At 36.7% G+C, this 11,586-nt stretch overlaps 1 protein-coding gene across 1 annotated transcript; it reads left to right on the forward strand.

The window, feature by feature from the left end:
* Nucleotides 1-743: 743 nt before the first annotated feature.
* LOC121955832 (visual system homeobox 2-like) lies at nucleotides 744-7,517 on the forward strand. The gene is made up of 5 exons (XM_042503922.1): nucleotides 744-1,265; nucleotides 1,837-1,927; nucleotides 2,903-3,026; nucleotides 5,770-5,950; nucleotides 7,513-7,517. The coding sequence occupies exons 1-5, from the start codon at nucleotides 842-844 to the stop codon at nucleotides 7,515-7,517; spliced, it is 825 nt and encodes a 274-aa protein (XP_042359856.1). The 5' UTR covers nucleotides 744-841.
* The last annotated feature ends 4,069 nt before the right edge of the window (nucleotides 7,518-11,586 follow it).

Here is an 11,586-nt window from a genome sequence, read left to right on the forward strand (position 1 = left end):
AAAGCAGATTTTTTTTAGATAAAGTATGTTTTTTATTTATTGATTTTTAATTTGTTCGTTGTTGTTGTTTTTTTTTTCATTTGTTCGGGTTTTTTTAAGTTGTTTTTTTTTTCATTTGTTAGGTTTTTTTTTTAAGTTGTTTTTTTGCTCCCCTCTGTGTGAGTGAGGACAAATCGTGCTGTACCTCAAGCTGATTTTCCTCGACTTGATGGATTTATCCGGCTGATTGGATCTGTGTGAGGAGTCGCTGACTCAGATGATCAGAGTGAAAGTAACAGTATCTAGTCTTTCTCTGAATGATGATTTGTATGTTACTCATTTTCACGAGAAAAAAAAACACTCTATTGTAAGTCTCAGGGAAAAAAAACACCAAATTGATCAAGAAAACCGCCCATAAACCTCGTGTGTTTCCATGTTTTTTCTCATGGATGTGACAAATACGAATTTTCGAGATCTATAGCAAAAGCATGCTTTTCTGAAATGGGCCTAAATATTGTGCAGCAGCTGGTAGAAATAACATTTTTTTTATTTGTCAATAGTAAAAAAAAATCAATTTTAGCAATTTATTGCCCAAAAAGGCAAACGTGGGAGTTATTTTGTCCGATGATTTAATTGCCAGAAATTGCATTATCTACCTTAAAAAAAAGCGTCGTGGGGCTCGTGCAAACTTCAGAGAGCAGTCTCCTCCTCTCGTGATTGGCTGCAGCCTGTTGCCTGTTGGATAAAAAGCGCAGCAGAGAGGAGGGCACGCGGATAAAGAGGGAACATCTCAAAGCTGATTGCTTTAGGGACTCTTTTTCTTTTTGGAGGGAGGGAAAACAAAAAGTGGAATCTCACTGCCATGACGGGGAAGGAGGGAGTTGTGCTCTCAGACACAGAGAATAAACAAAAATCCGCCTCACAAACCAGCGTGAACCACGGGGGACCCCAGCAGCCGCCTCCAGTCTGGAAGATGGCCCCCACGGTGCACCGGCGCACCGGCTTCGGGATCCAGGAGCTGCTCGGCCTCAACAAAGAGCCGCCGGCGGCGCCGAGGCGGCCGCTGGAGGCTCTGCCGCACAGCGCGCACGTCCTGGCCGCCAGGTCGGCCCTCGGACACGGGGGCCTCGGTATGGGTTTGTTGGGACCGGAGGGAATACACTCGTTTTACAGTCAGCCGGCGTTTCTGGAGGTACTAGCAGAGGCGCAAAATGTGCACCTGCAGCCGCTGCACCGCGCAACGCACATGGACACACAGATGGATGCGCAACACTCCGCGAGCTCCGGTGAGTGTCAACTACTGAAGGCCCGTTTACTCTGCAACGTGTGTGTGTTTTATACAGAGAGGAGATTATCTTTGCATGCTTTGTTTTATGTAGTTAATGTGAATTAGCTAGAAAAAGGATAAGAGACATTTCTTGTCCAGAAAGAGCGAAAGCATCAATGTGCTCGCGTACTGTGATTGAATGATAAGGATGGAGAGAGACTGAAAGTTAATTTCAATTAGAAAAAATATGCTTTTATTTTTTGGGGGCGGTGTTGTAAAAGATGTTTAGATGCCTTGCTAAAATTAATTGTTTAAACTTAATTTAGTATATTTTAGAAATATATTCTTTTTATTATAGCCTATTTTCTATCATTTGGGACAAATCCGCGCTGAAGACATAATATGCAGAAATAACCATTTTACAGCAAGGAAGCGATTTTTTCTTGTTATAAGACCACCATTGCTATTGTGTATAATCTTCAATGTATTATACAATGCATATATTATTATTATTATTAGTGTATTGGTATTTATTTTATTAGGCCTATTATAGCCTAGCTAGTTTTTAATTCTGATGTGTTTCCTCACAGATTCCGATGACATGAGTCTATCATCCGGCGATCAGAAGTTCTCTAAATCATCAATGAGTCAAAGCAAGAAACGAAAGAAAAGACGACACAGGTAAAAAAAAAAAAAAAAAAAGTAAATAAAATAAAACGAAGAAATGAACAAAAAAAGAAAAACAAAATTATCGAATGATGCACAGTTTATTTGATTGAAACGGATGATGTTCTGGTGTTGCACAGATGAGGTCTACACATGAATGTAGGCTACATGTTGCTGAACACCGTTCCGTGTTAAGAACACCATACAATACCATATGAGCATCACACACACACACACAAACGTGTTACAGGAATTAAATGGGCGTGGTGATTTTTTATTTAATACGTTATTAACCTAAATTTTCTTATCAAAGTATCTTACATGTAATCATTGTGGTATCCTCTAGTCTTTTAAAAGTGCATTGTTGCTATGTTCATTTCTAATGAAAAGAAATATAACAAGTAAGTTTACTTTGAGGATAAATAATCACATGGTGTGTTGATGTCTTTTTTTCTGTCTTTGGCAAAAAAAAAAAAAAAAGAACAGGCTTAGTGATTGTCATTTCATTCCGATAAGATAAGACTTTATTTTTAACATGCAACAATAAGTAAATTAGATTAATTAGCTTACTAATTGGTGCATATTATTAATTTAATGACTAATTATTTGAATTAATTAAATAGAAAGACTTAAAAAAAATCAAAGTAAGTAAAAAAAACCAAGAATACCCAACAAACATACAGTAAACAAAACAAGTATTTCATGTCTTGAAAGGAAGAAGTGAATATTTATCAAATCCTATCCCGTACATTTTATATTAAACATGAATAATTAACTATTCTTATTTGCTATTTCCAAAATAGGAGAAATAGCTGTTGATTTAATTTCAAATTCTGTTTATTTTTCTATTTCAGTAGAATACTGATTTAAAACTTTAAATTATTTTTGAAAAAAATAAACAAATGGGAAAATTAGAAATTAATTATGAAGAAATTATGAAAACATTAAAATTATGAATTGGTAATTATTCTCTTTCTGTATTGTCTGCAGAACCATTTTCACTTCCTATCAGCTGGAGGAGCTGGAGAAAGCTTTTAACGAAGCTCACTATCCGGACGTGTATGCCCGAGAGATGCTCTCCATGAAGACGGAGCTCCCAGAGGACAGAATACAGGTGTCTGAGTGTGTGTTGATGTGTGCAGAAATATGTGGGATGTTAATCTTAAATATCAAAAACTAAATATGCATTTCTCGTTTTTTTTAAAGTGCTGTGGTAAGACAACAAAAAATTCAATATAAGTGTGTATTCAGTAAAAAAAATATTATATGTCTTGCAACAAAAGCTTCTTTTACATTAACTAACAAAAAATAGTGAGTGAAACAAATTCAGGTTACAAAGTGATGAAGATTTCTCACACTGAAGGCAATATTCAGGTGGTGACACCAGACGGCTGCTGCATCACCATCCTCATCATCCTCTGCTTTCACATTAACAGCCAATTCACCCTCTCAGTGTAATTAGTTAATTGAGGAGAACTTATCACCTCTCTGCCTGTGAGAGACGGGCCGCAGCCCTGAAATGAAATGATAACTACATAGAAATTAATTAGCACGGGTCAGCGGCAGAGCGGAGGGCTCGGCCCGGCTGCTATGAGCATTTTAATTTCCCGTGATATTTGAGCGCCTGTCTCCCATCGATCGGGCCTGGAAATTAACTTATTTTTCAATCAGCCTCTTCGCCCCCGGGGTCACCTCTCTCAGGAAGCACTTGAGCACACACACGCGCACACACGCACACTGATGCTGTCAGAGAGCATGATTGCTCATCTGAGGCCCATCTTTTTATGAGATGGAGGTTATCATCAGATCTACCTGAATAGCTTTTCTGGCTCGGCTTTGATCGTTTTTAATTCCAGGTCTGCAAAACACACACACACACACACACACACACACACACTACACACACTGCACACACACCATCTCATCCTCCCTCCTCGGCCATTTTAGGATGCTCATTTTTTTCCTGTTTTCCTCATCCATATTCACAAGCTTGCTGAGGCTATTGCGGCTCGGCTGGGTGGAAATCAATTTAGACACTTGAGGAGCCAGAAAGAGAATAATGCACAAGCGCACACACATGCACACACATTTGACAAACTACAACATATTGTATAAATATGTTGTAAAGAGGCAAGAAATTAAACATTAAACACTGAATTTCAGGACGTATGTCACAAACCTGTTTTCATAAATCAGTCTTCTTTTATCAAACCCCTTTATTTTGTTCAAGCCTTCAGCAGATTTCATCGTTCTGATTTTTATCTCTCGGTCCACAAAGATTTTTTGCTTTGATACAGCAGTGACTTCACATTGTTTAAGCATTGTGCCACAACAAAGGAGGCTGTGATCTGTCATAAGGGCGGTAAAATATTTTTAAAGGTTCTGTGTGTCGGACTTGGGGACAGAGATGGTTTGTAATATTCATAATTATACTCTCTTTAGTGTACAATCACCGTGAAATAAGAATAATTGTGTATTCTTTCCCTTACAATGAGCCGTTTATATCTACATAGGGAGTGGATTCTCCTCCACAGAGTCCACCATGTTGCACTGTCATGTTTCTGCAGAAGCCAAGAACAGACAAACTAAACACTGGCTCTAGATAGGGCCGTTCGCGTTTTTGCATCAGCTTCTGTAGTTCTACACACGACACATAGGAGAAGACTCATTTGGTTGCAATCTGCAATATCACCACTAGATGGCACTAAATTCTACATTCAGGACCTTTACGACCCCCTCCAAACATGTTTTAAGACATATAAAAACACTTTGTTTTAAATAATAACTTGTTGTTTTCCACAAAAAAGTTCAATTAGCAGTACAAATGCATGTATTTTCATGCATTTTCTTCCTCATCCAGAATTTGTGCATCAGAGCCAGAATATGCTAATTTTGTTAATTTCAAAACAGAAATTGTATCCTATTTCACTGAAAAGTACATTTTCAGTGTGTGTGCACTGGAGTTTTTTTTGTTACATCCTAAACTGAGATTTTAAGTCTCACTAAAGCAGATACATTTGAAAATAGACTTCCCATTTCAAACATTGCACACACATGACTCTGTACACTGAAGGTCATGTGAAGCAATTTGGGATTTTGAGCATACTTGGATGCCCACAGCCAAATTGAAGAAGATACAGTTTCTTTGTGAAGCTGTCTAACAGACATGTAAATGCAAAATAAAATACAATTTTGCGCTTACTTTTTGTCGTTCTGTTGCGACTCTGTTTTTGCTGGCGACTAGATTTGGAAAAACTTCTCAATCTCATTTTAACTCTTTGAAATCGATATGACTTTTCTTTTGCTACTTTCGGAGCCCTTTGAGCCCTAAGAAAAATTGGCTTGCTTTAATTTGAAAACAGGTAAAAAGAGGCAATAAGCAACTTGACAAGAAGTGTTCAGCAAATTACAAGAAAAACTGCTAGAAATTCTTAAAAAATGTAGGGAAAAATGTCTAAAAAAAACTACATTTATTTATAATTATCTTAATTATATATTTAAAAATACTTTAATTTGCTTTTACTTCTTTCCTTCTTCCTTCCTTTCTGTGTATTACTCGGATCATCAACAAGTTCAATATCTAAACCTGCAGACAGGCAGGGACCTCTCAGCATGAAACATGCTCAGTATGAAGGCCAATTAATTTCCTCAATACAAAAATTACACATCCTTATGAGAAAAATCAATCAATCAAAATCAAAATGTGTTTATTACCAAAAAATCCCTCATCCTGGTGAAGTAATGATGAGTAAAATGCCTTTTTGACATGAGTAGTCATAACTATAAATGTGCATAAATTGATGGATTATTGGCCCTGACTGGTACACTTAATCTTTTACCTTCCTTCATCTCTGCAGGTTTGGTTTCAGAACCGCAGGGCCAAGTGGAGGAAGAGGGAGAAGTGCTGGGGTCGCAGCAGCGTGATGGCAGAGTACGGCTTGTATGGAGCCATGGTCCGTCACTCTATCCCACTGCCTGAGTCCATCCTCAAGTCAGCAAAGGAGGGCGTCACAGACTCTTATGCTCCATGGTTACTAGGTAAATGGCTGCAAGAAAATTACCGGAAAATTTGCCAAAAAACTTTTAAAAATAAATAAATAAATAAGAAAGTAAGAAAACAAAACAAAGTGAAAAATGACCTGACAAAAAATCTTAAAAATTATAAGAATTCTGTAAAATAATTTAAAATATATAATTGTGAATATAATTCACTGGACATTTTTCCTTAGCTTTTTAAATAATAGTCTTCTGCATCTACTAATCCCTTTTTATTGCATCTCATTTACTATGCCGGTGTCTTCTTTAGTGCTCATGTTGTCAGTAAAATTAACTTAATGATGGAACTGTGGAAAATCTTATCAGGCTAACATTGTGAGTTGTATGTCCATATTGACAAAAGTTTAAACATATATACATGTTTGTGTGTGTGATCCAAGCAGCTAACTAACGTTAACTCCAGCAGGTAGCAAACAAGCCGGTTTTATACAGCCAAATAACTTGAAGGGAGAAGGCAATGTTAAGATAAACGTTTATTATTCCTCTGGAATTGTGTATTTCTTTTATGTTGTGTTACAAATGTTAAGGATGTTCATCATGCTAAATTGGTTTCAAATTTTGAGGTATAAGTATGTGATGAATAGTAAATGATGTTTCCAACATTTGTTTTTCTGTTTCTTGATAACTATGATGGTTGGTTATTGTGCCAGATGTTCAGTTGGATGCGGTCATCTACTCCAGGCACGCTAATGCAAGGGTTTACATTAGTTTAGTAGGATGAGCCCCATTAACGAATCCTAAAAAATCCAGACATTGAATTTAGACTTTTTTTTTCATTTACAGCTATCTCTGGTTTTTTTGATTTTTATTTTAATCATATTTTTTTGATTTTAATTGATTATTTTTTATTTTTTTTTTTTTCAATTTTTTTTTTACTTTCCCTTTCACACTGTTTTTCATTTTCAAACACCACCCTCTTCATTTTTTAGTTGTTAAACTTTTTTTTTTTTCTAGGGAAAAAACCTTTTTTTTTTATTTTTTTTCGGTTTTTTTTTTGTTTTTTTTTTGGAAATTTTTTTTTTAGCAATCATCTTGCAGGAGGAGGATAGGAAACACTGGGTTATTTGAGCCTGAGAGTGAGGATGTTACCAAGTTGTTTTTTTTAACCAGGAACAGTTTGGGGGTTTTCAAAAACACATAATTTTATTTCTTACCTGTTTTGGTTTGTTTATCATTTATGTTTGTTTCGGATTTGATGTTGGTGAGTGTGGTGATTTTTTTTTTTTTTTATTTTTTTTCTGCTTTCTATAGAATGAAACATAAGTTTGTCTCTCAAGAATGTTTTTTCGTGTTTGTGGTTTTCAGTTGTTTGGTTTGGGTTTTTTTAAAAAAGCAAACACAAACTCGGTTTTTGGTTGTTTCCTTGGTTACAGGGTTCAATTTACCTGGTTGTATTCAAAGTTCATTCACACGTTTTGTTGTGGACCAGTTTGTTTAATGGCAGGAGCTTATTCGTCTCCTCTACCAACACAACAATACTGCACTTCCGTGTATTATGTTTTTGCAGAAATTGGTTACTCTTTTTATGCTGTCATGTTTTATAGAGTGAGCACCAGTGTAGAAGCTAGCTGGCGCTTTTGAAGCTGAAAACCAGAAACCCTAAAGAAAGCTAGATGATACAGTAGTAGAGTGTGATTACAGGCTCATTTCAGGAGAACATGCCTTTCTTTTCCTCATGAGTAGCCACCGCTCCTCTTGCCACCGCTAGTAATGTACCTTCAAAAACACGTTTTTGTTGATGTTCTTTGCTCTCCACAGTGTTTCCAGGTACATCGTTGTACTTTTGCTCATGGGAGCGGTTGACGGGAGATCGTTGGAAAACATTTGAGGATCCTTTGTACTATTTGTGGGTGGTTGTTGTTTCTGTATTTTGTTGTAGTTTGTGTGGAAAGAAAGAAAATATTTTTTACATTTAAATGTTTTTTTTTAACAAATGTTTCCTTTTTTTTTTATTTTTCATTTTTTGGAGGTCTATGATATTTTTAAAATAAAAAGGGGACATTTCACGTTTGAGTTTTTTTTTTTTATTTTTTTCTTTTTTTTTTTTGAGTGCTTGAAGCATTCACAAGCTTGCGTTTTCATCTTATTTTTTTTTTATTGAGAATGAAAGGCCGACCGACACCATTTTTTTTGGCAAATAATCCTCACAGAAACACCTGCAACTCACACACATAAACTATTTCTGATGGATTAAAATTACACTACAGCTAAAAGTGGATAAAAATAAGTACATTTTTGCATTTTGTGTGATATGTCCAACAATTTTTTTTATATGTACCTTTCAGTGGGGTTTTCTTTAAAGTGATGCCCACGCGCAAACATTTTCTGCCAAAAGTCTAACAGAAATTGATGTCCTCTGCTTACAAACGTCAGCACTAGAAAAGAAGGTGAGTTGAAAACAGAAAAACCAACTCGCGTTGAAAAACCTGCAGTGCCTCTGTACTCTTAGCACAAAACGAGCAAACGACACAAACGCAGGTGGAGAAAGAAAAGGAAGAAAAGAAAGGAATCCTTGGCGTTTTGCGTCATAAATTGGTTTTTTTTATAGAAACAGCACCTAGAAACAAGTGAACACGCGATTTACTGCTAGTCTCTGTTATAAAGCCATCCCGAATGCTGGTGTGTGTCGATAAGTAGTGCGCATGTGTACATGCGACCCCAGCTTTGGATAGTGACACTCGTGAGTCGTTCTCAAGGTGACGACTGATCAGACTGGCAGATATGTGCTCAGCTCTAATTTTACATTTATGTGGACTAGGAGTCTCAAGCGCGCACTCTCGGTGCCTCGTGGACTGTGTGTAATTCGGACCCAGATCAACTAACGATCCTCTGGCGCCCCCACCCCCACCCCTTCTTTTCCCGCCCGTGAGCCTTATATGTGATATATATATATATGTGGAGGGACGCGGTGAGAGGAGACAAGTTCCCCCCCAGCCCTACTGGAGCATTTTAGCTCGCCACGAAGTAATTGATTTGAGAGAGCAGGAGATGGCCAGTGGATGAGGTTGGGAAGATCCTAAAAAAGAGTCGAAAGCAGTCTCTGCTAGGAAGCATGAAGGAGCACTGTTCGCGAGTCCGAAAGACGGTCTGACTTGAGAACGAGGCCCGAGAGAATTCAGAGCGGTTGCGCAGAAGTAGCTCGAAATTCGGACTTGCAGTTTTAATGTACAGTCTGCAGTACCTCAATGCGGTCGTCTGAGTGAAGACCATGTAAGAGTAGATGCTGTCATGAAATGATGCAATAATGACTTAAATCTAAAGACTGGACTTCTATCCATTTCATGGCTAAAATATACCACTTTCGTCATGACTTATTGGTTGGATGTGAAACTTGTGTTGTCATCTATTCATTACTGCTCAGGTTCATAACCTGGTTGGACCTACGGGGATCAATCTCCATGAGGTTAGAAGTTATTTCGTGGACTCCCACATCTTGCCTCTGAATAGAGCCTTCTTGTCGTTGTTTCCAACGAATCTGAGGGTCTTTTGTTTATTCTCTCTCAAGCTATTGAAATGATCTTCTTCCTTGAAGCTTTGCTCCCTGTGTAATATTACAACCACCATCCAAACTAACTCTCGCAAACTGAACACCTGTCTGTGTCACCTCAGTAGGAATATATGCTAAGGTCATGGTATAAAATACATACTTTTTTTTTTTTATCCAAGTTTATTCCTTTACCATATGGTTTAACCACGCAAATTTTTTTCCACTATCATTCCGTCCATTTACATAAGCGAGTTTGTTGACTGCTTGGCGCTGGAGGTTTGCTGCTAAAAAAGGAATAGTCTCTATATTAATAGTCAACGCCCTGTGGTCAGAGATTTAAATGATCTAAGGTACTCAAATGTATCCCATACACAGTTCTGGTTAAAATGGTCGCTGAGAACAGATTGTGTAAGTGCTGAATCATAGGTCGTCTCTACGGTACGAGCTTGTAGATAGTTTCTGTACCTTCGGAGTAATGCTTTTGAACTGATAAATAGGCACTGCTAGTCAAAAACTCGTCATACATTTTTTTATTCTTTGACCAGACGGCAGATAAAACTGAGATGCCTAATTTAGCCGAACATTTGCTAGGGCAATCAGATTACGAATTACACTATATGGGACTAAAATACATGTTGAAGAGGGTTGCTAATTGTTGGAGAGAGGAGAATGAGTTGGTTTGATCTATTGACCCTCCTGTATGATGTTCTGGATTTGGCAGAATGATGACTCTGACAACGCTCTGCAACCGTGTGGTTATTCAAGTGTCCGTGCAAAAAAAAAAGACGTGGCTCCTTTACAAAACTTAAAATATTGGTCTCCAGTCATTATGAAAATACTGTTGTAAAGCCTTTTCCTAATGCATATTCTTTTGGAAAGAATAAGAAATTGTCCAGTTATCGATCCTACGCAGTGACATCGTCGCCTGGGAAACAGTGGGGTTTCAGTGTACGTGTGTTGTGTTGGGGGTAGGTGTGTGATTGTTGGTTCTTTGGGGGTGGGTTGTAGGGTCTGGTTTTTGTTTTTTATTTTTTGTACTGTCGACGTTGTACAGTTTATTATTATTAGTGGTTCTTTGTTTTCTGTTACATAATGTTATACTGTTTTAGCAAATTGCCTGCAGAGTTAGCAGAGTCATAATTCATCTCGTTATCTTTTGTAAAGCATAAAATCCCTGCTCGATAAAATGGGTTTGGGTTTCATCTTTTATGTTTGCGGTTGTACCACTGTTGTTGTTGTCAGCTTCATTCTGCAGAGTTTGAGGGTCAGTAGGATTTTGACGATCTATAGAGACCTGTTTGTTTCAGAGAGACATGGTGTCTGCCTTGAAGGGGACATTAGAAAATGGTTTTTGTGAGCCTTTTTGCAATGAAATTCAGTTTTTAAAACTTTAAAGACTTTGTATTTTTATGACATGACATCACTGAGATGTTCTGAGAACTTTCAACACATGACACACCGGGTTTTAAGGCAGTTTTTTTTTTTCTTACATGAGCAAAAAATATCTGCAGGTGTGTGGGACCTCTTAGAATTCTTAGATTTTTAAGTATGCAGGATTATATTTTCGGGGACTCGGGATTTGATATAAAGACCCCATAGTTGTTAGGTTTAATTTAAAATGTTTATTTTTTTTATTTTTAAAAAGGTATTCAAAAAGAAACATATCAGGCAAAATCTTATTATTCAATATATATTAAGTTATATATATATATATATATATATATATTATATATTTGTTTTATATTATATATATAATATATATATTTATATATATATATATTTTTTTTTTTTATATATGTTATATTTTTTTTGTTTTTTTTAATTTTTGGGGGGGGTCAGGAACAGGGGTGGGATTTTTGTGGTTGACAAAATCTGTCATGTCATTTTTTTTGGGTTTTATTTTTTTTTTTCCTTTTGCTACTTTTTTTGATTGTGGGAAAATTTGAATGCAAACTTTAGGCACGGACTTTCGTTTTTTTTTTTTTTTTTTTTTTTTAACCATGGCTCTACAGTTTTTTTTTGACTCTGGTTTCATTAATTTTTTTTTTGTTAATTGTTTTTTGTTTTTCTTTTTTACATTTTATTGGGGTTTTGGGGGGGTGGGGGGGGGGGGGGGGGGTTTTGGGTTTGT

This window comes from Plectropomus leopardus, chromosome 16, assembly GCF_008729295.1.
Source record: "Plectropomus leopardus isolate mb chromosome 16, YSFRI_Pleo_2.0, whole genome shotgun sequence".
In the NCBI taxonomy this organism is placed as follows: domain Eukaryota; kingdom Metazoa; phylum Chordata; class Actinopteri; order Perciformes; family Serranidae; genus Plectropomus; species Plectropomus leopardus.

Coding starts and splice junctions, on each gene's coding strand:
- LOC121955832 (XM_042503922.1), top strand. CDS start 842: ATGACGGGGAAGGAGGGAGTTGTGCTCTCAGACACAGAGAATAAACAA. Junction 1,266..1,836: donor GCAACACTCCGCGAGCTCCG/GTGAGTGTCAAC, acceptor GTTTCCTCACAG/ATTCCGATGACATGAGTCTA. Junction 1,928..2,902: donor CGAAAGAAAAGACGACACAG/GTAAAAAAAAAA, acceptor TATTGTCTGCAG/AACCATTTTCACTTCCTATC.